This window comes from Epinephelus moara, chromosome 8 (assembly GCF_006386435.1).
Source record: "Epinephelus moara isolate mb chromosome 8, YSFRI_EMoa_1.0, whole genome shotgun sequence".
In the NCBI taxonomy this organism is placed as follows: domain Eukaryota; kingdom Metazoa; phylum Chordata; class Actinopteri; order Perciformes; family Serranidae; genus Epinephelus; species Epinephelus moara.
In genome coordinates, this window is record NC_065513.1 from 14,634,452 (window position 1) to 14,661,686 (window position 27,235).

Here is a 27,235-nt window from a genome sequence, read left to right on the forward strand (position 1 = left end):
CTTATGACTTCAATTTAAATCAGTGGTGCATGAAGTATTGCAAATGTCTTCTTGCTCTATTGGTAAAGGTATTTAGTTAATAAATGTATCTGGAGACAGTGAGTCTCACAATGACAGGTGCTCTTAAAGGTCAAGTGTGTGGGATTTAGAGACATCTACTGGCAAAAATGATATATGATATTTATACTAATATCTAATTATACTAATGAATATATTCATTGCTTTCTAATCACCTGAAAATAAGAGTCACGGTTTTTGTTACCTAGGTGGAGCTGTTTATATCTACATATGGAGTGGGTCCTCTTCCACTGAGTCCACCATGTTGTTCTACAGGAGCCCAGAATGGACAAACCAAAAACTGGCTCTAGATAGGGCCTTTTGCGTTTTAGTGTTTTTGCATTTTACATCGGCCACTGTACTTCCCCTACACACTTGGCACAGTTTTAGCTCTGCAACTTCATCTCTAGATGCCCCTTAATCCAACACAATAGACCTCTGTCTTAACACAAAATATGCACAATAAAAGTGTCTCATTGCCATGTTAGTCGTAGTCATAGTCGTTTTAGCGTGAAATTTGACTGTATTTTCATGCTAAGCTGTGGTAGAGGAATATACTGTCACACAAAGTTAGAATTAGTGGCTAAAAACACTATCTTTTAAACTCAAACTTCGAAGGCCTTGTATTAGCTTTGGCTGAATTTGGAAATATATCATTATATATTTTTATCAATGGATTTTGTCCCACATCATGTCTCTCATCATTACAGCAACCTTGTTTGGCCATATTTTTTCTCTTTCTGAAATTCCCAGTAAGTACTTTGTTTTGAAAAACTCTCACCACATGATGCAGTTGCACAATAATCCTCTCCACTCTACAGTGAGAATGTTATATTCTTACTTTAATATTACTCTTTGTAAATGGAAAAAGGGTCATGTTATTTCAGTACAGCAAATAGTAATACTACAAAACTGTATAGTGTAGTATAGCAGTCATTATAAACAGGTGTGGATTATCAGACAATGGGACCCTGGGCACCGATATGTAACATCTCGCCTACATAGGAGCAAGACCCGCACATACTTTAAAGACTTTTCTTGTTTTGTCATCATTTTTTATCACTTTGTGGTCGTAAGGCATGTTTTTGAGGTCATTTAGTAGCTTTAATGGTCGTTTTGTGTGTCTTTATGGTTGTTTTGCCCCTTTTGTAGTTATTTTGTCTCATTGCAGCCCCTTTCCATTTCTTTGTGGTCATTTTGAATCTCTTCCTGGATAGAATGTGTTAATTTGAGTGACATTTTACAGGTGAGGACCAGGGGGGGCCCCTTTATACTTTGGGCCCTTGGGCCTGTGCCCGATAGGCCTGTTCAGTAATCCATCCATGACTACAAAGATAAGAGCTTTGCTGTCTGACTTCCATGCACGAGGAACTTGAACAACATGGCGTGCAGAAAACAGCTTCAATCATTTGGATGTATTTGACTATGAACAGGGAAATATTGTGCAGTCAGATGATCAGAGGAGATAGGGAAATAAAGACACATGCAAACCACAGAGTCCTCAAACTATAGCACAGAGTTTATTGGGACTTGAAGGACACAGTGGGTTTGGCTTTCACATGCACTCAGCACTTGGCTGTACATCACATTACGAAGGAGAACCCCCTCATCGACTCCTCTCCATCCTTCACCCCTCCTTCCCTCCGCTTCTGTGAGTCTGTGTGTATTTGTGTTGACGCGTTCCCCAGCGAAACAAACAGAGCATGACAGTCAGAGAATAAACAAAGTGCTGATGTCTGTGTGGGCATTGTCTGGGAGATCATGCTAACAAGGAGGCACTTCAGTCTGATTCTTTTTTTTTTTTCATATCAAGTACGCAGAGAAAAGAAAAAAAAAACAGGCTTGTGTGAGATCGGTAAGGATGATTGAAATTACTTCATGGACCAGCTTTCACTGCCTCAAATAGGGAAAATACCACATTCTTAAAAACAAGCAGAGGAGAGTGAGCTCTTCCTCTCTTTTAATTGGCTGTGCTGCTGCGAGAAGGCCACTTCTTTGTGTGGTGTCTGCCGGATCCTCTGGCGTCTTCCTCCCCTCCTCTGCTCTGACATGAATGGACTGGACTGATTAAAACAAAATTCAGCTGCTGATACCCTGTGTGTTTGATTACAGCTGGACACAAAACAAGAGGAAGACCCTTTAGATCAGTGAGGCATTTTGTAGAGCATGTGTAAAGGGGCAAAATATAAAAACCTTTACATGTGACAATGGTTATGCAGCAATATCTTTAAAATGGGAAAAGGCATAGGGAGAGCAAGAACACTTAAGATTTGGATGTAGAAAAACAAGCGGCGTGTGACAATATCAATACAACAATGTGCCTTAATGATCAGAGGTAAAAACATTTTCATTGGTGAACAAACAGCATGACATTTTGAAATTGTGCAAGTTGTAAAGTCAGGCTGAGTGCATGTGTTCCTCTCCACTCCACGGGGGACTGTGCAGAAAAATTGAGCAAACAAACAAACAAAAAAAAATCAAAAGAGGAGATTTCTGTTTCTGTACAGCATATTAATTCGTTTCCACATAATGTCAAATATAAAGTGACACTGTAAACTGAGGGAGACGTCTGCGTGTTGTACGGTATACGACGGTAACATCTGTGGAATGAGGTATGCAGAAGCGAAAAAGGGATACAGCTGTCCATACTTACACTTGTCCATGCAATGAAAACACAACACGATTCTCACAATTCTGTCTGCGTATGTCTATCTGACTGTGTATGTATGTGTGCTTTAAGCAGTATGATATGTCTGCCAGGCTCATATTTAGAGAAAATGTATAAAATGGATCGCGCGTTGCGATCCTTATGTGGTTCTAAACAACAGCAGAAAACCTTCCAAAACCAATAAATCAACATGACAACAGTATCACAAAACTAAACTGTAATCTTTGGCCTGAGTGTACGCAAGGCAATGTACATTATGTGTTGAGGTTGTTGAGGTGATGTGTTCTGAATGTTTAGGAGTGATCTGAGGTATGGGAGGTGGAAATGCAGAGAAAGAAAGAGTTGTACAGATGGTGACATTCGGAGGGGTGTAGATAGATGGAGAGATACAGGCCAGAAAGTAAAGGACTGTAAATGAGTGAGAAAGAAATTCCTTTTCTGGAAAAAACAAAAACAAAATAAAATTCACCAAGACCCCATCTTCTATTCCCTGTGGTGGTCTTTATTATACAGTGGATCCCCTGAATGTTAGCTTGTTTTCTATCCTTTTTCTGTTTTCGTCATCGTCAGTGGCTCTGATCTATAGTCCAGCAATCCTGAGGGTAAGTAAGGTTTGTCCGAATATTTCCCAACGTCTCTGCAACATTGACCATCCCACTACAAATGCCCGGGGTCTCAGGGCCTGGTCACCCCCCTCCCACCCCCCATGGGCTGACCATTTAGGCTTTTACACAGGCTGTCTCCGGCTGCTGCTCAGGCCCCGGCTGTGGACCAATCAGCAGCAGGGAAGCCCCTCGGAGCTCCTTCCCTTTGTGTGTGTGTGTGTGGCTCCCACACTGTCACTGTGCCACTAGGGGGCAGAGTTGGACATGGAGTCCACAGAGTTTACACTGGAAGACTGCACACGGCTGTGGGAAATAGACACCTCTGGGTGCTGCAGAGAAAAGAGAGAGATACACTTGCGTGAGTTAATTTGTGTGTGTTTATCAGTGTGTAGGTTTATAAGTGTGTTCACTTACATGCCTCCTGAAGATCCTGTCCAGCAGGCTACGCCTGGGCGGCTCTGGAGGCTGATTCCAGTCCAGATCTGGAGGCCTCGTCCCTTGAGGCCCAAACACATTCAAATCTCTGAAACACTCAGTTTCTATCATCTGAATGAGAGGAGAAAAGAGGAGAGATATGGCGAACCTTGTCGAGTGAGGTTTTCCAGCAGTTTTACAAACTGCATTTAAAGATGTCATATTAAGTGCACACACTTACCTCATTCTGCCATGGGATGGAAACACTGCCTGTAGCAAATTTGGAGTAGAAGTCATTGTCAGTTTGGTCCAAATTTACTCCCTTGACTGTGGAGAACTGCTCTATGTCCAAGACATCCTTACAGTACACTGCCCGAGGCTGGAGAGGGTAATGACCGTGAAAAAGACAGAGGTTGAGAGGAAAAACAGGAGACAAGTTTATCTAAACAGATCATTTATAATCATGGAATTTTATTTGCTGTGGTGGCCATTTTGGATCTTCGTAAGTTTTTACTAAACACAGAAAAAGTGGAGTTTAAGAATGTGTTTGTATGCAGAGAGACCGATTTAAACATGCAGCCTGTACGGTACTATACTCACATCAGGCACAAAGGGAGGCTCCACTATTCCAGCCTCCAGCCTCTTGAAGTTGATCTTTTTGAAGAACGAGTGGGCCTTGACGCCCGCTCCTCCATCCGCCTGGCACCCCAGCCTCTGCTTGGGGTCTTTGGTCAGCAGCTGGGTGAGCAGAAGCAGAGATGAATCATTAAATTAACCATCATTCATCCGTCTCTCTGTACAAAACACTGTTCCGTTGATGCTCACCATTCTACAGATGGCCTTGGTGTCCTCTGTAAACTTTTCGTTGTACTCCTCCTCTTCCTCCTGCACCCTCCTCTCCACCTCTTCCCGTTTGACTCGTTCTTTGCGGGCACGGAAGGGCGATCGTCCGGCGGTCATCTCGTATACGAGACAACCCAGACCCCACCAATCAGGACTCATGCCGTACTTTTCATTGTTTATCACCTCCGGAGCTTGAAAGGAAAGGAATGGGTTGTTAATGGTTGGTAGTTAGTCAGGTAAATTTATTCATGGAAATGTTGATTACAGTGTTTCTTACCCATGTAGCCAACAGTCCCCACCCTGCCTCTGATGAGTTCTCCTTCAGGCACTTTGATGGCCAGCCCCAGGTCTGAAATGCGGATGTGTCCTGCAGCACAACAGTGGTGCGCATGATAACATGATGCATTTTTTTTACTCAAAATTCAATGAATTATGAAGTGTTAAAAGGACAGTTCACCCCAAAATCAAAAATACATATTTTTTCTCTTACCTTAGTGCTTAGTGCTATTTATCAGTCTAGATTGTTTTGGTGTGAGTTGTCAAGTGTCAGAGATATCGGCCATAGAGATGTCTGCCTTCTCTTAAATATTATGGAACTACCAAATTCCACCTGCCAACCATATCACTGCGCAGAAGGAAGTGTGCATCTACTTGTGAATGAGAGGCTCATGCACATGACATGGGAGATGTAATCATCTATAGTGTCTCCTCAGCTGAGCTGTAATGTTAGCTAGCTCAGTGGTGCTAGGTGAGCTAGCTGTAGATGCACGCTTGCAGGTTTTTTAAGTTTAGTTTGGTAGAAAGAAAAGAGTTCCTAGATGAAACTGCTCACAACAAGGTCTGTGGATTATGTTCAGTAACCAGGTCATGATTTCTGGAAAGAGACATTGCTGTTGAGTTTTTCAAATGTATGTTTTTGGTGCTTTGGGCAGCACAAACCAGGGGGCATCTATTTCCATTATGTTGGAGAGAAGGCAGACATCTCTACAGCCGATATCTCCAACATTCTTCAGCTCACACCAGAACAATCTACGTTAATAAGAGGCACTACAGGTAAGAGGGAAAATATGTATTTCGGATTTTTGGTTGAACTGTCCCTTTAATTTAGTTTGAAATGCTGTATCAGCAACAAAACATAAATGCTGTGCAATGCAATAACCAGAAATCTAAGCTGGAACTCACCATTGTCATCTAATAGGATATTCTCTGGTTTCAAATCCCTACAAATAAAACAGCATGTGAGTGTGTGAGTATTTATTCACATTATAATTTACAGAGTTTAAAAACAGTATTCAATGATTCATTAAAACTCAATCAAATAATTTGGTTTGAGGGTTTATCTGAGCTGAACTACATCTCAAAGTGCATTCGAAATCGTGTAACATTTACAGTGCTACCTGTAGACGATGGATTCCCTGTGCAAATGCTCCAGTCCACAGCAGATTTGAGCAGCGTAAAACTGGACCCTGTCTTTCTCAAAGCCCGGCGTGCCCATGTTGTAGATGTGAAACTTCAGGTCTCCCCCGTTCATGATGGTCAGCACCAGACACAGAGCGTCTTTGGTCTCGTATGCATACGCTAAGCTCACCTTGAAGAAGCAAAGCAAGTGTTAAATGGCGCAAAACAGACCCCCAGATAACACAGAGCATACTGAGCTGCAAATACTCCTCTTTTATGTTCACTCACAACAAATCTACTGTTGACTTTCTCTAAAATCTGCTTCTCGTTGAGAGCCATGGACTCCCCTTTCCTCTTCTTTATCCTCTTCTTCTCAAGCTTCTTGCAGGCATACATCTTCCCTGTAGCTCTGACCTGGCAGGCACACACCTGAGACGAAAAACGAGACGGTATCTCCCACATTGCTGTCACTCACATCTCAACACTTTAAGCAACATCATCAACATTAATCACTATCATCATCAGCTCTTACCTCTCCGAATCCCCCCTTCCCCAGCACTCGGTACTGTCTGAACGTGTCTTTAGTGATTGGTTGCCTGACAGAACACAGACACAGCAAAATCCATTAATAGACGCTCATATAGTATCGATTAGGGCAGAGATGTTATCAGCGGAACTCAATACCATCCTGAGTCTGTTTCCTGTACAGAGGGTGGGGTCTCTCTTGTACGCAATTTCACTTTCCAGACACGGATACAATCAAGGCTGCTCTAAAAGCCTGCTGTTTACTTCTAACTGCCTTTGATATGCACTCTGCATAAAATATTTTCCTGTCTAGAGTCATCATACTCCTCTAAAGAGTCTCTGAAGTGAAGCGTTAGTCTGTCCAAGTCAAGTTTCTTCACCTGCCATTTGTTTTGTTCTTCAAACTGGTAGGAGGTTGTGGGAAATGACATCTGACAGAGTTATTATATGTGTATAAATCACATGTGTAATAAGTGCACTTTTATGCTCTCATACTTTACTTGAGTGTTTAAATTCTATGCTACTTTATATTTCTACTTCAATATATTTCAGGGAAACATATTGAACTTTTTACTCCACTACATTTATTTGACAGCTGAAGTTCCTGTTTACTTTACATACAATTACATGCCTTATAATATATGATGTTATTATAGATTAAACAATCCAACAATGTGTAAAATAGATAATCCACTCTCCACTTTGACCAACAACAAGAGTAAAATGCTGCATATGTGTTTTTCGGGGTCATTAAGTGCTGAAATGAACAACTAATATGGGTAACTTTTAGGTTTTGTTTCTATTTCAGCTTAAAAGCCAACTCAACAATAACAACAATAATGCAATACATATCAAAGGAACTCTTAAAGGCAGGGGTAATAATTATTTGTGTAAGCACTGTTAAAGGCAACGACACTCAGTGGCCACTTTATTAGGTACACCTGTAATCTAATGCAATTTAATACAACTTTTATGAGACCTATATTGTTGGCTTTCATAGACTTGTTAATTCAACTATATTAATCACCATTGTGTTCTCCTGGGCTGCATTATATTCTAGGTGTGTCTCATATACTGCCACCCTCTTGTATGTAAATAAAAAAGACAAAAGAGGACAAATAAATAAATAAAAAATAGAAACAGCATTTAAAGGTGGAGTCAGTGATTCTGAAGAACGATTAATAATATCTGAACTCAGCACCCAAAAATATATACCCTCTGTCAGTGCTCCTTTTTACCGTCCATCTAGCTCTTGCTGCCTTTCTCTTGTTCTGCACATGAGCAAAATTGCCCCCTGATGCTGATTGGCTGTAACAGTGTTGTGTGGCTTGGTGCGAGCTACTTTGTTTGTCTCCCAATTACAGAGCCAGGGCTGTGTATGCACACTGGGCTTTTTTTAAGTGCACAAACAAAACTGGCAGCTAGCAGGCAAAAAGTTGTCAAAAAGTGTCCTGGATTAAAATCGCTGACTGCACCTTTAATTATGACCTCAATAGTAACCATATACAGTAATTGAATTCAAACATTCCCGAGATATATCATAACAACTAAACATTAGAAACTTTGTGAAGGCAGGATTTATGGTAGAGCTGTTTAACTGCATTGCGTTAGATGGTACATGTGTACCTAGTAAAGTGACCACTGAGTGTGTATTATAATCAATATAATCATGTTAATCAACTGAACTAATAAACCTCTCCACATAGAATAACTCATATGAACCTCACTGTGTACCTCTCCAGCATCTTCCACTGCAGGAAGCGGTCAAAGTACATGCTGTTCTGGTAGTCCAAGAACGGAGCTCCACTCAGGTAGTCATGGACGGCCCTGGTTCAACACACAACACAGAAGGCTCAGTCAAAACAGTTTCAACTATAATCCAGTTAGCAATATCTGTTGTTTGCTACACATATTTACATGAGGTAAAAAACTAAGATAACAGGTGAGGGGGAATAAAAACAAAGTGGTGACTCACTTGCGGCAGTTGCTGAAGATCTCCTTACATGGACTGAGCTCGAGGTTCTCTCTGCACTGGTCTGCAAAAACCTCCGCTATGTCTACACGCTGAGGTGACTACATCAACACATGTAAACACACACCGTGACATACGCGCACACACATACGAGTACATTACTTTTTATTACTTGCACTACATCAGACTAAAGAGAAACACACATAGCTCCTTGTAGAGTATCAGTACATTATGCACACAGGCGCTGTGCAAACATTACACTGTTATTTTTGCACATTTAATGCGCACATTGAATTACTACACCCTTTTAAGTACCCTTGTGAGTGTTAGGGAGGCTTTCATTCAGCTGTAACTCAATATTATTGTCTGCTTTTCCAACAGGATTTAAACATCAATCACTGTAAGAGGTACTAAATTCACTTTTACAACAACAAGTATCAGATAATGAAACTTACTTGTTTTGAGAGAAATGTCTTAATGATCTGGTCCCCTCTGCTTTTTCTTTTTTCGTCGGGTGTCACCTCATAGTCTTCCTAAAATAACAAAATAAGACACACTGGTATCAACAGGTGAAATGAAAGCACTTAATTTACTTCATCTTGTGTGCATCAAGACCCACATGTTTTGTAGCTGTTGTTAATCATTAATGAATGATCATTAATGGACCTTCTAGTAAGTCACCTTTACTAAAGACAATGGTTAATAAATAATTTAAAAATGATTTTCAGATCCAGTGTAGGACATTAATAGCAACAGCATTTGGGTTGCCAGGTTGTGAAATATCTCTCTTGTGGGTGTTTATCCTCTTTCACCACTACACATTATCTATTAGGTATTAAATTCACCAGGTAGTTCCCTCCTTTACTGTCTGACCTCTGAACTTCTGGGAAAAAGCTGCTGCGGTGCACCTGAAAACTTTTTTATTATCGATTTACTAACATGTCTACCTGCATTCTTGTTTCTTACTAGACAGTGATGTATTAATGACTTAAATAACATTTGTAACTGCAGAGTTGATAACTTATTAACAAAGTTAGCCGTCATTCATTATGAAGAGAAACATCAGCAAAGAGAATTTTTCACAACCTGCCAACCAAACTGTTTTTATTAGTGGTTTATTACTGAGCTATAATGCATTGGTATGTTTTATTTAAAATTAATAAATTCATTAGTTACAATCAAGCGGCAACCTCTGGGGATGAAAAATGAAGCCAACATGGAAGTGACAAAAACTGCAGTTCCTTCAATGTCCACTTGAGGCTGGCTCCAGAAGCAAGAAAATCCCCATAGACCCCCATGTTAAAATGCCCGACATGTTTACAGCCTGGTACAAAAAACGGATTTGGTCTCTTTAACTAATTTGCCCATTTGTGACAACTTTATGGGGGGGTTAGTCTCATCTCGTCTCGTCGTCCTCCACTTATCCGGGTCCGGGTCGCGGGGGCAGCAGCCTCAGCAAAGAAGCCCAGACAGTCCTCTCCCCAGCCACCTCCGTCAGCTCTTCCGAGGGAACCCCGAGGCGTTCCCAGGCCAGCCGGGCGATGTAATCCCTCCAGCGTGTCCTGGGGCGGCCCCGAGGTCTCCTCCCGGTTGGACATGCCCGAAACACCTCCCAAGGGAGGCGTCCGGAAGGCATCCTTACCAGATGCCCGAACCACCTCAACTGGCTCCTCTCGATGTGGAGGAGCAGCGGCTCTACTCCGAGTCCCTCCCGGATGTCCGAGCTCCTCACCCTATCTCTAAGGCTGAGCCCAGCCACCCTGCGGAGGAAACTCATTTCGGCCGCTTGTACTCGCGATCTCGTTCTTTCGGGCACTACCCAGAGCTCGTGACCATAGGTGAGGGTTGGAACGTAGATCGACCGGTAAATCGAGAGCTTCGCTTTCTGGCTAAGCTCCCTTTTCACCACAACGGACCGGTTAAGCGCCTGCATCACTGCTGACGCCGCCCCAATCCGCCTGTCAATCTCCCGCTCCATCCTACCCTCACTCGTGAACAAGATCCCGAGATACTTAAACTCCTCCACCTGAGGCAGGACCTCCCCCCCGACCTGGAGTGGGCAATCCACCCTTTTCCGGCTGAGGACCATGGCCTCAGACTTGGAGGTGCTGATTCTCATCCCAGCCGCTTCACACTCGGCTGCGAACCGTCCCAGCGAGAGCTGGAGGTCACTGTTCGATGGAGCTAGGAGGACCACATCATCCGCAAATAGCAGGGACGAAATCCTCCTGTCACCAAACCTGACACCCTCCACCCCTCGGCTGCGCCTAGAAATTCTGTCCATGAAAGTTATGAACAGAACCGGTGACAAAGGGCAGCCCTGGCGGAGTCCAACCCTCACCGGGAACAGGTCCGACTTACTGCCGGCCATGAACCAGACTCGTGCTCCTTCGGTACAGGGACTGGATGGCCCTTAGCAAAGGGCCACCAACCCCATACTCCTGGAGCACCCCCCACAGGATGCCCCTGGGGACACGGTCGTAAGCCTAGTTAGTTTTTTATATAACTCAATTATCACATTTCATCAAGGCTTAAAGTTATACATAATTAAGGAAGGGGCACTTTGAGTGACTGTCTAATAATAGTGTCCTCCGCTTCTACGTGAGAACAAGCCCTCACTCCACAACAGCTCTGCCCACGTGTCCAAATATGGTCACTTCTGGTTCCAGAAAAACCCAGACGGCCACAGCCAAAATGCCTAAACTGAGCTTTCGAAACTGCAATCCACAAACCAATGGGTACGTCTGTTATCTTACACAGTCTCTGGTGACAACTTTATAAAGGTTGACTTATTAGAAAGTGGCACCTGTTTGTGTTACAAACATAAAAGCACTAAGGCCAGAGCAACTAAAAGGATAACAAACATACTTTTTCAGTGGTACAACAGCATTTATCTATTAAAAAAATACCTTAATTTCTTACATTAAATGGTAAATGAAAATGGACTTTGTCTCCTCTCTCCTCCAAAAGTACAATTTACAACAAAAAGGCTCCCTTCCTTATGATGTTAAAGACATACTATGCAGGAATTTCCCCCAAAAATGTATGGATTGAACATCACTTATGACCCATGAGAAGTGTTTGGCGACATTCTTATCTGCAGAGACTCTGCCTTCTGCCTGGATTTTCTTACTTTGTAGCGGTCAGGACGTTTCTGGGCACAGCGAACAGGTGAGGTTGGGAAAAGCAGTTGGTGCCAGACTGTAAGCAGCACACATCCAAGAGGAAGTAACAAAAATAAAAAAAATAAATAAAGACTAAATGCAAATATAGTGCACAACATCCTCTGTCCTGAGGCCCTTGACTTGGATAAAGAAAGCGTCTTTAACGGAAACACAGCTCAAATGTTTTAAAATCATCCGACTGACATGAGGGGCGTGTAACTCAAAAGTATATCCTCCGTGATCCCTTCCCTCTCTCTGCTTTCCCACTGTGAAAAACAAAAGTGCCAAATTCTCTCTGTGCCTGTGACAAGAAAATAATGTTTCATTTGTATGATGGAGAAGCTGCTGTTTAGTGGTGATGATTACACACACCGCTCACTCTCTGTATCTCTGTGTGTCGCTGTCACTCTCACACAAACATATGCTGCTCTTGGCTCCGTGTTTCAACATACGAAACCGTTGGCCGTTAGACGCTGGACATATTGGACATCTCACAGAGGCGACGACATGAAGAGCGCTCTGATGCATTTCGTAGCCAGCACTTTTAACTTCTCAAAAATAAAAGGGGCGGGGGGGGAGCAACATGGCGCCTGTGCTGCACGCTGGCCCAACTCTTTCTATCAGTGGCATTTTTCCAACATGGTCCTGTGTTGCCTGGCAACCACACAGTAAACACGACGGGATTCCTTGAGGTCCTGGAGTGTCACAGTGTGTCACACCAGCGTCACCAGCTTTCCACTACAAACCACATACACAAACACACACACACACTCACGTATGTATTCAGCACATATACACATAAGCCCAGAGCTTAAGGAAAAACAGGCTTTAAAAAGCCGCAGCGTCACTGACACTTCAGAACAAAGCCAAAAGACGTCCAAAAATAAATACGTACTGTACATAGAAATTTGAATATATAGGAGTGTGACTGAAAGACATGGAGAGACAGAGAAAGAGGGGGAAAGAGCGAATTGTGATTGTTGCCAAGTGTTGATTAACTAAGGCTTTGTTATCAGAGGCTCCAGAGAAATTACACACACACACACACACACACACGGTAAATGAGCTGTCTGACTCCCACCCTTTGCCGGTGGGGGGTCAGCCAAAGGGAAAAGAAGACGCCCCTTTAGCCTTTTGGAAGCAGAGGGGATCCAACACACACAAATACACACATAAAACTGCGTGCACACACACCTTCTCATGATGTAAGAGGAACCACTGGAACCCCCGAGCACATTCCTTCCTCTGCTACACACACCGAAACACACACACACAATCCCTCTTCCTCCCAAACGGTCATGTTCATGCTTTCTCATGGTGTACACACTCCAGTTCAGTTTTTTAAACACGCACACAAAGACCAACACGAACTAATATACTTTGGTTTTTTTTAATAGTTTCTGGAATTGAACAATGACTTGATTACATAATAAAACAGTTTCTGGTAAACCTCCTAACCGTACTGGAAAAACGTTATTGAATCACTTGAAATACAAGCACCTGCCTGGTTGTAATCACCCTCGGGCCGGGTTTATTGTCAGTAAAGTGGTGAGTATATGGTTCAACACTGAGCGTGGCCTCAAGAGTTCGTCACATGGATTGTAGAGTTAGCGCCAGCATGTGTCTGGGACGGGTGCCTGTAAGTGGTTTCCCCCTCGCAGAGGGTGACGGTCATTTTTAGGGCTGGGTGGGTGAAGGGGGCAGAGAAGGGTGGGGGTGTTGGGATTGGAAGGGGGTGGTGTGGGAAACAATGCTGTCCTTTCTGTCCTGTCACATGCCCCGCAAAGATATTCTGGGCATAGATAAAGACTTAAATGTGTCATGTGGGAGCTATTCCGTCTAGACGCATAGAGAGAGATTGGAGGTGGGGGACAACAAGCCGGGTGTATGGGGAGGGGGGGGATCTGGCTGGTTGAATAATCACTACTCAGTTTAATTGTCTCCTCTGGCTGCATGACCCAGCATCAAGGTGCTTTCAGGCTACGCTGAAATGAAAGTGAGTGCGCTGAAATGTTGATGGGGGTGTTTTCCAGACCTGTATTCATCTAGAAAAGAGTGCTGCTTTTCCCGCTACTCTCTCTCCCTGTTAGTTAGTGTTGCTACGCCTGTCAGGCAGGTAAACGCTGCCTCAGGTGGTTAGTTTTTTAAGCCACCTAAAAAAAGGCCCACCTAAAAAATTCAATCAATTAATCATTCAGCTTAAGTGTACGCTATATTTAGAACATTTCACCGTTTTACCTTTTACCGTCAGACAGCCTTTTCTGAGGAAAAATGGGAACTGAAGCCATTATCTCAAAGCCACCAGCCTCCACTGACGAAGACAATCATTTTATTTTGCAGAACAGGAGAGTAGCTGGACTACCACTACCTCCATCAGTTAGCGTGTAAGTGGGAATTTTTTTTTTTTTCGAAATATAGTGTTCACTTAAACTGATATTGCTTTTTAGGTGGCTAAAATACATTTTGCTGTGGCCTCATCCACATCTGCATATTGTTAACTTCCATAATTGTAAATTTGGTTTATCAATGATGACCCACAGCTCATAAAATGAGCACAGCAGAAATGTCAGACAGGTTGGACCACCATGTTTAACTATATATCTTCAAACATTCCAGCTATGGCTTAAAATGACAACAGAAATAAACACGCTTGCCAATTTTACATATCTCCGCAATTAAAATAAATTGCCAGTTGTCTACCAGGAAGTGATTGTTGTTGTTAGTGCAAGGATACCATCGTTGGATTCTCATGTCTGCTGTGGATTTTGTTGGCTGAAATGATAAATGTTGCTGGTAGGGTTGTAACTAGCTACACTAAACACTCAAAATATATGAGCTGGTTGAAACTCCACCTCAAGCTGGCCTTTAATGTCTCAAGCTGATTTGTTTTAAATCCAGGACTCTGTAAAAGGGTCAACAATGTGCATGGTCACCATACAGTAGCTATATAATGCTAGAAAACTGAGGCCAAAGAGTCAACATCACCAGTTTGTGATCCATGTTGGCGACTAATGCTTTAGCTTCATGTTTTAATGTTTCTATTTTCAAACAGTATGCTTTACTTGTTCAAGAGAAAAGTATCTGAGGAGGATTACCAATCATGCAACAACATCTAATGCAAGTTTGGCTGAAGTCTAAACTTCCCAAACCAAATAAAGAGCAGGGCAGAGCCACCACAGGATTGATGTTCCTTGGGTAGGGTAGATGTTAGTAGTAGTAGTAGTTAGCTAATGACGTGACCACCATCAAAACTTAGAAGGACCTGTCTGTCTCTAAGTACATTGTCTTAATCGTACAAAGATTTATAATAATATCTACATACCAGATGCCAAGATGGCGCCTATTCATTCCAATGGAGTTGCTTGCCTGGCGCATACACCAAAAGGTTTCTAGCTTCTGGGTTTACTTCCGCAGTATGAGGGCCACTGAATATGTGCAGTAGTGTTTCTCCCGCTGTCTCCACCCTCAAGTTCCCGCTCAGCTTACAGACTTAACATTGTGATGACGTAACAGCTTGAAATCGTTTTTTTTTTTCAGCTCCAGGAACGTTTTACAAATATAAAACCTCTGTGAGTGAAATATTTATAATAGAAAGAGTCAAAACAGAGGTTGTTTGCAGTTTGAGGTGTCCTGTTAACGGTTTTATAGATGTCTCTTTTATAATGGTGGCCTATGGAGAAAATTCATTTGGGCTGCAGGAAATGTTTTTGCTGCAATACCGCGAGTGGCCACTGGCAAAAATTGGCTGCAAGACTGAGCAGCGTTCCTTGGGGCCTGGAATCATACCTCCACTAGCAAACCAACTTCTACCTGTCCGCAGTCCCTGAGCTTTCAAAAGAATCTTTATTGACAAATTTCAATAGCCAGCCCACAGGGGACAACAGACTGCTTTGTTGTCTATTTTACAGGTACAGTGTGAGCACTCAGGTCTTGGCTTGACAATCGGACCACACAATATGAGCACATAAACCACAAGTGTGGGCTTTACATGGAAGGCAACGTTCTTGTACAGTGGGAGTTAGCAACATTTCTAAAACAGGCTCAAATCATTCAGTGTATGCTCAGCTTTACATTTTGCTCTTGTGGTTTTGGTTCTGGAAAGATTAAAAAAGACACCGCCCATCACCCTCCTTGCGATACCAAATATATCTCTTATTAGAGCTCCACCAGTTCAGCAACTGGAGAAATCCACATCTTCATAGGCCTGCCATTCCTAGTTAGAGTTACTTAGTGAATTGTTTATTAGGGGTTGAATGCTTTGTCCACAAACTGTTATGGTAATTATTAAAAGGAAAAGAGAGGTCATTGTTGGCTTTCCCCACATAATTTTCCTGGGGATATTCTTGAATTTGTAATGGTAAACTTGTGGTTAAAAGATGACCACTCAGTGTGGTGTGTGTGAGTGTGTGTGTGTGTGTGTTTACCATTGCATCCAGTAGCTGGATGCATCGTTGTAGTTTAGGTCTGGTCTCACAGTAAAGACGGAACAAAAGCCGTCCGATGGGCTGTTTCTCACAGATGCTGACATAGTCTCTCTCTGCTTGAAATAACAAAAAAGCACACACACACTTTAAAACATCAACAGATAAATACACTCTCTTCTGATAAAGGTGAGCATAAAAACACGTACCGACGCAATTTCCCTGCTCAACGCACTGGCTTATATGGGGGAAGCGAAGGATCTCCTTCCATTTTTTGCTCCTCCCTTTCCGCTTTCCTCCTCCACCTGCGGCGACAGAGGAAAAACAAGAGGTGAAAATGTTATAATGAAAGAACTTCATAAAGTTGTCAAAGTCTATTTTCATCAGTGAGGAGCAAATGAACGCCTAATGGCTAAAAGGGGCAGGAGAAGAGAGGGGGGGTTGTGTGTGGGCTCTCCCCTGAATGAAATCATAGTCTCAGTGTGTATATATAATTCATAGATTACGTCTCACTTCCTCCGTAAATCCCTGCTCTCTCTGCTGACTTTCTTTCTCACTCAGTAGCTTTTCTGAAAGTGGAACAGTGTGTGTGTGTGTCTGTGTGTGTGTGTTTGTGTCAACTCAGACAAAAAAGCCTATTCTGACCGGCTCAGTTCCCATCAGAACCCGGGACTTTGCCAGACTGGATTCCACGACTCTGAATAATCATGCATCAGCTTCCTGCAGCAATGTAACACCATCATGAACAGATATCTCTTACATCCACATCCTTGGATCTTTAAAGTCGACTTACTGGACAGTCATCCATTAATGTAATCTATCTTGCCTTGAACTTGCCTTTCACCTCCATATTTCCCACCTAAACAATCACCTCCGCCTTCTCCTCTTTCTTAAACACAACTGTGAGAACTTATTTCACTGCTCTCCATCCATTCCAACTTGCTGTGCCTTACGTCATGTTCGTCTTAGCTTAATCTTTTTCTTTATACGCGAGGACTGCTCTAATGAACTGACAGGGATTTCCTTTAACCACTCTCTGCAGTGGAAATTGGCTGCGAGCGGCTGTGAGAGACAACATTGAGAGCATGAGAGGCAATGACAAGCAGACATCTTTAAGTAATAACCCAGGAATGCGAGAGCCACTACGTCATGCTGGAGCCTCCGAGTGAAAGCTTTCACAGTTTTCCCATCAATCCCCCTGCATTACTGCCTCAGCCCTCTCTCCCCTGCTGTTTGAAATGTATCTGTTACTCTCAGATACACTGCGTTGTCTTGGTAATATTGACTCACTTGGACTAAAAGTCAAGGCATTTGAATTACACTAAACAATGTGAAGATTAAAAACTCGAATTGGCATCTTTTTTTGTGATATTAGACATGAGACATCATACAGGCCTCCTTTATTACTTATTATGATATCATGTCAATAGTTACAGAATGATGAAGCTGGAACAGATTTTATCAGCCAGCAAACTGATGCTAATTCTGTGAGTTGTAGCTATGCTAAATCTAGAAAAATATTTCAGAGTTGAAGGAATCTCTTGCGCTTCAGCCCCTCCACAGGCGGAGGTCGGTGCTCACAGAAAGGACGAGATGCAACAAACAGTTCAATGGGCCAGGACTGCACATTAAGACAATACTGGAGCACATAATTACCTTAAATGTTTTATGATGTGTGAAACGATTAGTGTTTCAACTAGGGGTGGGGGAAAAAATCGATACAGCACAGTATCGCGATATCTTTGTGTGGCAATATCGTATCGTCACACAGTGCCAAATATCAATTTTTTTATTATATAAACTATTAATATTACAAATACAAATTAAACTGTAGGTAGCCTATTAGAATAATATAAGCAATTGCTTTTTCAGTCCACTAGATACATTTCGGCTGAAGTGAGATAAACAGACTGAAAACTTTGCCTTATTGGATTAAACAGATGTTGACAAAGTTTTCTTTTGGGGACATAATTTACAGTTTTAAAAAGGTAATAAATCGCAATGTATTTTATTGCAATACTCAGCATATTGCAACATATTTAAAATCACCATAATATTGTATTGTGACTGAAGTATCGTGATAAGATCGTATCGTGGATGCTCCGGATATTCCCACCCCTTGTTTCAACTTGCACACATCATTAAACATTTAAGCAAATTGTATGTTCCCATATTTTCTTTGAGTGTAGCTATTGTGAAGTGGCCCAATGAACTGTTATAGAAAAATGTATTTTGCTATATTGTCTATATTTTTAAAGATTTACTTTTTTAAGAGTCACATGAGAACTAACCAATGTACTTGGCAAAGCATATGACCTCTCAATGACAACTGAGCAGAAGAAGAGACAGCTTACTTAGCCTACTTACGAAGACTGTTAGCATAAATTCTGACACAGTGTCATCCAGGAGCTGCTTGGTTCCCACACAGTTTGTGTGCCAGTCCTGAATGGGTCATAGCCTAAGTAAACCTACACATTGTTGTAGTTAATGTGGGTAATTATGTGCCCCATGACTTTGGAAGTAACATTAACTTACTAATATAGGCAGTGAGCTTAAATTAGAGCAGAAAAACTCACTTTTTAAACCATTGCTTTACTTTTAATCAACAAAAAGGGTTTTTGAGGCTTGTAGGAAGCCTTCACATAAGACTTCATGTTGGGTATGTTTTTAGATAAAGGACCCTGCGTCACCACAGCTGACACACTCAGAGTGGTAGCCATATCACCTCAGACAAACACCAAGCATGAATGTATTAATAACTCAAGTTAAAATATCCCCTAAGAGAATCATTAACTCCCAGCACCTGCTCCTCATCCACATTACTGTAGACAAGCTATAAACAGGCACACTTCCTTATTTAAGCACCAGTTGTTCTCTGAAAACAGTTAATATGTAAAGTAATGCTCCACAGCAAAACCCTACCACACTCTGCTGTGTTGCTGTGTGATCCAATATTCAAATCTCTTTTAATAAAAAATATGACGGCTGCTGAAAAGAACAACAGTACAGTGAGTGGAGAAGGTCATTCCCCATGGGGGACCACCATGCTTAAAATGAAAGCTACTGTAAAGCATTTGTGGATAAAAGCGTCCACCAAATGGCAGAGAGTTCCTGCGAAGGGTCAACACCATGTCAAATAATTGTACCAAACATTTGCGCTCCACCCAGGCATTCAACTTCTACACAATGCTGGGACAGCCACAAATAATGTAGTTCCTCTTTATCCTTTCTGTGTCCTGTTCTCTTTCCTTCTCTCCAAATCTATTTTTCATTTTCTCTCCCTCCTCATCTCCCCTTCCCTCGTCTCTCCTGCCATCACCTTCAACTGTTTATCTGTTTCCTGTAATCCAGCTCCTTTTTTCTTTTCGGACTCTGTTGGGTATTTTTGTCATCATAACCCACTGCTGCCAACCAATGACTGACCTCATTTGTCACTTCAGGCCCATCAACTCTCTTTGTTTTAGGATTGGATAAGGTCGTAAGTTTACAGCTTTATGGGCATATAAACAGAACATTGCTACAGATCAGTTGTTCCCTTCCTTTTTAGCTTTTTGACCACTGAAACAAAGTATAGTGTACTTATAGCCTCTTGTCACAGGTTGCACATATAGTAGTGATGAAAGTAGTTCACTGAAAAAACAAGTTCTCTTCATTTCACAGCCCCTTAGATTATTCATTCAACCAGTCAGTGAAAATGGTGTTCAATTACGGGGCCTTACTTTGCCAAATAGACTACAGCATATTCATAATGGCAAATGAAACCTTACATGTCATTCTGCACTGTGTGCAAAAACAAGAGAATTAGGGCGTGGGAAAGTTAGTGGAGATGAAAACATCCAAACTGCTTGGCAATGGGCACCCCCGACAACATGTTTAATTTGTCCAGCTGTAACAAACTGTTTTATTCCAGGAAGAAATATGAGTAACAGCAAAGGCCCGTTGAGTGCAAAGAGCTTAACATCCGTACATGAACACACCCAACCGCTCCCACAAACATGCAAATATCATGCATAAATTATTCATCTCCACATAAGAGACTCATCCATCTGGAAGTAACGAGCAATTTCCTGTCTGGCCCCAGTGTCTTTTGACATCTCTGATGTCTGCGGCCTGAAACAAATACAACCCTTAATCAGTTCAAATGAGTTCAGATTCTGTGTCGCATTGTTGGTGGGCCCGTCAGCTGCTGCATATCTGCTCGCTGAAGAGGAAATATTCTGGCAGGATGTAAAAACAAAAAAAAAAACAAAAAAAAAACTAGGTCTGGGGGAAAGTTTAAGGATTGTGAATATCCACATAAAACGAGGCAATGAGATTTTAAAATCATGGTATGAAGCTGCAAGAAAAAAAAATGTGGCAAGTGTTATCCCCAGACCAGTAACTCTGTGTTCATGTTTATGAACACTGAGCTATTAAAAGTATGAATATGCTCGTAAATGTCGTCTGCAAACCCTCTTGCACTTGCTCCCCCTTTTCTTTCTTTCACTATTAGACAGTTCTCACTGTCTCATGGTCTGTCACTTACACATGAATAGAAATATGCACTGTGCCGTGGGTACACTTCACACGGGAACTTGTCAGTCTAATTTGTTCCATGAGGGCAGTGTGGTCGCCGCCCTTTATTTATGTTTCTGCTTAGCAGCTCTGACATCATGAAGGCATGTCAAGTGAGGCAAAAATAAGGTCAGAGAGGGAACGACATCCGTCTGGCGCGACACCAGGGGGTTACCGGCATCCCAAACATCTGTGTGTGTATGTATGTGTGCACAGTGTTTCTACTGTGACCTCTCTCTAGTAATGTCCTCATGCTCAATTTAACCGACTCGGGCAGTTCTGCAGGCCCCCATCCATCCACACGTTCAAAAATGTCCCTGCTTAGCTGTGAGGTTATATTCACCACTTAAAGCATGTAGCTCTCTCTCTCTCTCACACACACACGCGCACGCGCACGCGCACGCGCACGCGCACACGCACACGCACACACACACACACACACACACATACACACGGTCTCTAAGATTTCAAACACCTCCACTTGCACTGTCACTCCAGCCGTGCAGTCAGATGTGCTGTGGACAACCAGCCAAAACCACATCCTGAAGCTCACGCTGTGCATCTGGCGTATATGTAAAGACAACATCTGCAGCAGAGTGTGATGTGTGAGCGCTGGCTGAGAGGAGCCCTGTGAATATGTGCTGTTCTCTACACCTACACTGTGCAAAAAGCGAGATTTCTGTGGATTTCTCGCACTCATCTTCTCCCTGCACCAACATTTCATTCTTGCTCACAACCAACTGATTATCCCCTTCTGATTATCGCTCATTCTCACATCACCTCCTTTGTCTGATCTGTTAAATGTCGGCCTCGCGGTTGAGTCACACCGTCGTGGTCTGTGAGGTACCAACACAGTAAAACCAACCGACACCAGACGACGAAACACTCTTCCATCTCTGCCACAATATCTGTCTGTTCAATACTTGGGGATTATTTGCATCAGAGCTGCAGGTAAGGGTGCATGCTTTTGTGTATGCAAATCATGAGTGGTAAATACACAACAAGTTCATTGTAAAGCAAAGAGGAGAAGTTTGCATTGGCACCCTGGTAGAACATTCTCTTCTTTCTTCTCAGGGCTCAGCAGAGCTTACCGGCATATTGATCACTATGGCGGCACGGTGGTGTGGTGGTTAGCACTGTTGTCTCACAGAAAGAGGGTTCCTGGTTCAATCCCAGGTGTGGGATTTGCATGTTCTCTCCATGTCAGCGTGGGTTTTCTCCCGGTACTCCGGCTTCCCCCCACAGTCCAAAGACATGCAGATTTGGGATAGGTTAATTGGTGACTCTAAATTGTCCTTAGGTGTGAATGGTTGTCTGTCTCTATGTGTCAGCCCTGCGATAGTCTGGCGACCTGTCCAGGGTGTACCCTGCCTCTCGCCCAATGTCAGCTGGGATAGGTTCCAGCCCCCCCGCGACCCTCAAGAGGATAAGCGGTTAGAAAATGGATGGATGGACATTTGCTATTTTAGAACATTTATATTTACATTTTACAACAGGGCAGATAGGACAGAAATCAGTCCCTCAAAGATTTTGCCATGTTGCGATTGAAACAATTACGCAAATTCAGCCAATCTCTGTGACTTCTGTGTGACCTTGCAATTTTTTCCAGTCACCTCAAGTTATTGCAAATTTGACTTCAAACGGGTAAAATCTCATTTCATTGTAGAGCTGTGTGCAGTGTATTGATTTGCTCAGCCCCTTACGGGAATCTGTGTGTTTTAGGGTTACACACACTACAGTGACAGGGCTAGCAGTTAGCATCAAACAGCTAACGTTCACCAACAGTTACTCACAGGTTTACGGACAGAGTGATTTCGGTGTCGGTGTGAGAGTAACGGCTCGTGTTGGATGTTAACAACTGCTGCAGGGCTTCTGCCCAAGTGACAAAATATGCTGAGCAGTGATGAGATCCCATTGTGCTGTGTTAGCTTGTGCTAACTGGGCAGAGAGAGCAGGAGGAGAGCCTCTCATGGGGACAGTCATTCAGCGCTGTGTCGAATGGCATTAACAGCTGCGATTAACAGTGATCAGCTGCTTCTGCCCCCCACCCCATCCTACCATTACAAATAGATTGTAATTCTTTGGAAAACACTGATTGCTCATAAAATACACTCTAAATCAGAGACAGCATCACAACTACTGTTTGGAATTTTCTCTGGCTCAGAATTGTATTGCAAAAAATGCTCATTAACATCACAACATGCGTCACAATTTTTTTTTTAGAAAAGCTGATCTGAAATCAGGCATTTCAGGCCGCAACAATCCCAAAACAGCCTGCAAAATTCTGGAGGAACATTACAAAATTCTGTTGTGGAAAAGGTTAATAGTGCTTTTTGCTAAATGCATGTCAGCACTATTTTTTATGATTAAATTCAGTTGCACTTGTTAAACTAATAAAAACAAATAATAAAACATTCATGATTTTTTGAAAATTTCATATATTATTACTCTGTTGTTAAAATGGCATTACATTTGGTGAAACTGGTATAGGACGTGTAACTCAACATTTAGGACTTGAGACTTAGGACTTAAAAGCGATGACTTGGTCCCACCTCTGTTGATTCAACACTTTAGTAAATTTTAAGGCCTTTTAGTACTGACATAATCCTTCACTTTTATCTCATGTAAAAAACTTAGAGAAAGGAGGACATTTTAGGGTTAGCCCTCAGGTTTTGTTTAACTATAACAAGTTTGTGTCTGTGTGTGTGGTCTGTGTGCCCCAGGAAGCTGAGGGAAACGCTGCCCAGACCTGAGCAGAAGGGGAGGACTATAGCAGGAAGAAGCTCTTTGTTGCCCTGTTCCACCATGATGTCATGTCGGTCCCCCTCCGTCCAGCCGCCTTATTACCATCCTGAACAAGCCCCTCTGTCCACGTATCCCTCATTATCGCAATAATAACGGCATGAATCCGGGCTGCGACATCTGCTAAGGCTCTCAAAGCAAACATCTGTGACGTACACCTTTTACCTGGCAACACTCGACTATTCTTTTGACTGCTGTGGGGGTCACATGTTAAACCACTTAATGAGGGGTCATAAACTCCAAATCAGTCATAGACAATAAAACAGAGATCTTATCGGCAGTATTGATGCTAGCGCACAGCTGTGTCCCCATGCACAAGTGCGCTGTGTTGACAATAACACCTGAATGTAACTTGCCCATAACAATGTAGCTGTATTTAGCATGAAAGCTACATGTTCATGTGCTTACGATTGATCTTGACATAAATTCAGTGTGTGACCTCTACATTTACAAAGCTTTAAGAAAAAATACACAGACTGTTTCCCTGTCTTTATGTCCTTGTAAACATTACTGCTATAAATAGCAACCAGCCCAAGGGCAGGAGCAATGTGTTAATACAAACTGAGGTGGTCAAACCGGTCCATGACCTCAGAGCTGGTGAGCTGTGACAGTTGTCGCTAGAGTAACTGTGTCTGTGTTCATAAATGAACAACTACGTGCGGGAAAATGATTAGTGTGAAAACTTGCATTCAAGGGCAGAAATCTCACAAAGGCAGCAGAAGGCAGGGTACACTTCCTGTCATGTGCCACAAGCTTCCTGTTCTATAAATACATTAAATATGGAATGTGAAGGAGGGGAAAAAGATTCAATGGACTGAAATTATATAACCCACTGGGCTGTCCGATCAAAGCACCACACACACAGCCCAGGGCACACTGGGTAATACATGCTGTTTGCTCATCCATAAAGATCCAGGAGGACAGAGCATAGTCCACATGAAGCTAGCCATAATGGGACGCTCCTACGCTCTGACACTGTGCTGGTGTGTTTGTTCACCTCCATAAATGTTTTGATAGGGCGAAACATTATGGCAATGTAATCCTAAATCTCTGTGAGGGGCGGTTTTAGTTCGCTGGGAGTGAAACTCTGCAGTTACATCACAAGTGAGCAAACATGGAGGAAAGTGCTTCCAATGAATACAAGAGATTCGACTTATCAAACTGATGGAACACATGGTGCGCTGTATGTGAACAGTTATTATTGAACGTGTGTGTGTGTGTGTGTGTGTGTGTGTGTGTGTGTGTGTGTGTGTGTGTGGCAAAAACCCATCCCAGAAATAGTGTTAAAGTGATTACACGGACCTTCCCAAGCTGCCTCTAACTTTTCTATCTGCCCTCCATTTCCTTTTTGTCCTCAAACACACACACACACACACACACACACACACACACACACACACACACACACACACGTCATGAAAATGTTTGTTCCACGTCTTGCTCCGACTGTATGTTGACATTCCATGTTCTTTTGTCCCTATTATGGCAACATCCCTCGGAAAAAAAAAAGGTGCATGTTGGTTGTGGCCTTAACTGAGCCGAAAGCTGCTGTTTCGGCGTTTACCCCATTTACCTGGTTTTCTGGGGCATTTTGGACCTGCACCTTTTTCCCTTATCGTGTCGGAAAGTCACAGCAGGCCTCAAGGTAGAGCAGGTGCTGAGGTTTATTAGGTTTTACAAAATAAGATGTCGTAAACTCTTTTATTTTCTCTCATAATGCACTTTAAAAAATCCCCAGGCCATAGGTTCCAATAAATACAGCATGGTGGTTCATGTGGGACTATAGTCTTGTACACACCACTATTTTCTGCTCCTAAAAACATCAACGAGGTGAAAGGATCCTTTGAGTTTTATCTAACTGGCTTTTTTATTCACTTGAAGTCCCTGAATAGTATGACAGTTATGGCTTTCATACTATGGTGCACCACTTCCTTGCACTTCTAATTCACAAAGCGAGAGCGTCAGCGTAACCACAAACTAACTACAACTGAACTCCCACGGTGAGTGATGTCTCCTCCTCTACTACCTGTCCCACATCGACTGCAAGGTGCCAGGGGAGAGAGGAAGAGAGACCCCAACCGTGCTGATGGTGGGAGAGTCGTGGACTGCAATTACTCTGAGCGGCATGCATGGGAGTGGATAAAAATACGTTTCTCTCTTTTTCCCTGATGGACTAAAGTTGCTAAATTTGTTACTTGTTGATTCATAGACATTAAGTCGCTAAGAGGGTCTGAAAAGTTGCTAAATCTAGCGAGAAAGTCACCAAGTTGGCAACACTGTCAGTATAGTCAAGGTCAGACATTTTAAGGGACATAGACATGTTTCAGTGGTAATTTTAAGCCCTGTAATGTCAGACCATGTTGTGTGTGTGTGTGTGTGTGTGTGTGTGTGTGTGTGTGTGTGTGTGTACAGTTTCTATGGACATGATGAAGAAGTCCACAGTCTAACATTTAGCTCCTCATACAGCAGGAGACATTAGGGAGAAAGCTTCATAAGATACAGTATTGATTACTCCACGATTAATGCACATCAAATATTCATTGGATGTTCCATTAAAGAGCTGTGGCAGCAATGCAGAGGGCAGGAAGCACACCTCAGGCCTAATATGTATCGAGACACGATAAAATTCTGCATAAGTAATCACCTGCATGTCTGACATGGGGAAAAAAGATATCCTCACTTTGGCTGCTCGGTGCATTCCTGGACTACTTTAGTGACGAGCTGTTAAAATTCACATTTTTTCCTGCATCCACTTTCCCTTAGCCCACCTTGTCTACTTCTACTTCAGATAATTATCTCCTATATTTCCCAGAATTCCACTCGACAACCCCCGGAGGACAGGCGTGAACTTGTTGCATCCAGCTGAGTTATGTATACTGTACGTGTGGGTAGAGGCAGCAATAACAATAGAGATAGTAAGAGCCAGAGAGCTGAATTTTTCCACTCAAGAAAAAATGAGTCACACTCCTACTCAAAACACAGCGAGCCTTGTGGCCTGTTGTCGATGGAGAAATGGGTATCTCAGCTTCTTCTTTGGTTTATTTCACCATGTTTGACTGTTGCGAGAAGATGGGGAGCCAAGAAAAAAAACAGGATTCACACAAAAAAATGTCTCAATTTCAATTAAAACTGTGCTGAAAATATCTCAGCATGAAATAATTACTTTGTATAGTCACCTGCATGAATGACAAACAAAATCGGTCCAAAAATATTCTTTACTTTGCCATATTTTAATTTGGGGAAATGATTGCATGAATACAAAAACACAAAAATACAAAAACTACAAACATTTTCACTCTTAAAATTTCTATCAAATAACTATGCTTATTCACATGTAATAAGTATCAGCCCCAAATGCTTGCTTAACATGCTAACAAAGCCTACCCACGATGACAATGGCACAATGCTAACATGCTGGTGTTTAGCATCTTTGATAGCTTGTTAGAATGCTAACATTTGCTCGTTTACACTATTTTCAATAAAAGTTGATCAATTTCCACTGACTGAAATCTGAAATTTGTGCACTGAATCATGTTTTAACATAGAAAACATTATATGGAAGCCTATATATATGTATGTTATGACGTTGGGAAGGAGGTGAAGGGTTTATAATGGGCTACTAAAAAATACTTGAAGGGATACTTTGCCGATTTTTAACTAGCTTTGTAAGAGAACAGTACTTTCCTCCATCTGACCAGTGCCTAGATATTTCCCAGATGACATGCATCATTCGGCGGAGATTTGCTGGTTTTCCCAGGCTGTTGCTCAAACTACAGGCTATACGTCCGCATCCCATTGCCGGTCACCCATGC

General features: G+C 42.4%; 1 protein-coding gene across 2 annotated transcripts in view; it reads right to left on the bottom strand.

Moving 5' to 3' along the window:
• Window positions 1-1,555: 1,555 nt before the first annotated feature.
• The window catches only part of grk5l (G protein-coupled receptor kinase 5 like), a 33,717-nt gene continuing 8,037 nt past the window's right edge, over window positions 1,556-27,235 (bottom strand). The window contains exons 2-16 of one of the 2 annotated variants that reach the window (XM_050050826.1): window positions 16,277-16,372; window positions 16,071-16,183; window positions 8,938-9,015; window positions 8,486-8,583; window positions 8,245-8,337; window positions 6,518-6,581; window positions 6,274-6,414; window positions 5,985-6,175; window positions 5,770-5,807; window positions 4,865-4,954; window positions 4,570-4,778; window positions 4,345-4,482; window positions 3,986-4,123; window positions 3,745-3,876; window positions 1,556-3,659 (exon numbers count right to left, since the gene is read on the bottom strand). In XM_050050826.1, the coding sequence (XP_049906783.1) occupies window positions 3,576-3,659; window positions 3,745-3,876; window positions 3,986-4,123; window positions 4,345-4,482; window positions 4,570-4,778; window positions 4,865-4,954; window positions 5,770-5,807; window positions 5,985-6,175; window positions 6,274-6,414; window positions 6,518-6,581; window positions 8,245-8,337; window positions 8,486-8,583; window positions 8,938-9,015; window positions 16,071-16,183; window positions 16,277-16,372 (1,703 nt within the window). In that variant the 3' untranslated portion in view covers window positions 1,556-3,575. Of the gene's footprint in view, window positions 3,660-3,744; window positions 3,877-3,985; window positions 4,124-4,344; window positions 4,483-4,569; window positions 4,779-4,864; window positions 4,955-5,769; window positions 5,808-5,984; window positions 6,176-6,273; window positions 6,415-6,517; window positions 6,582-8,244; window positions 8,338-8,485; window positions 8,584-8,937; window positions 9,016-16,070; window positions 16,187-16,276; window positions 16,373-27,235 lie in introns of both variants that reach the window. The other variant, XM_050050825.1, reaches the window with a different exon arrangement.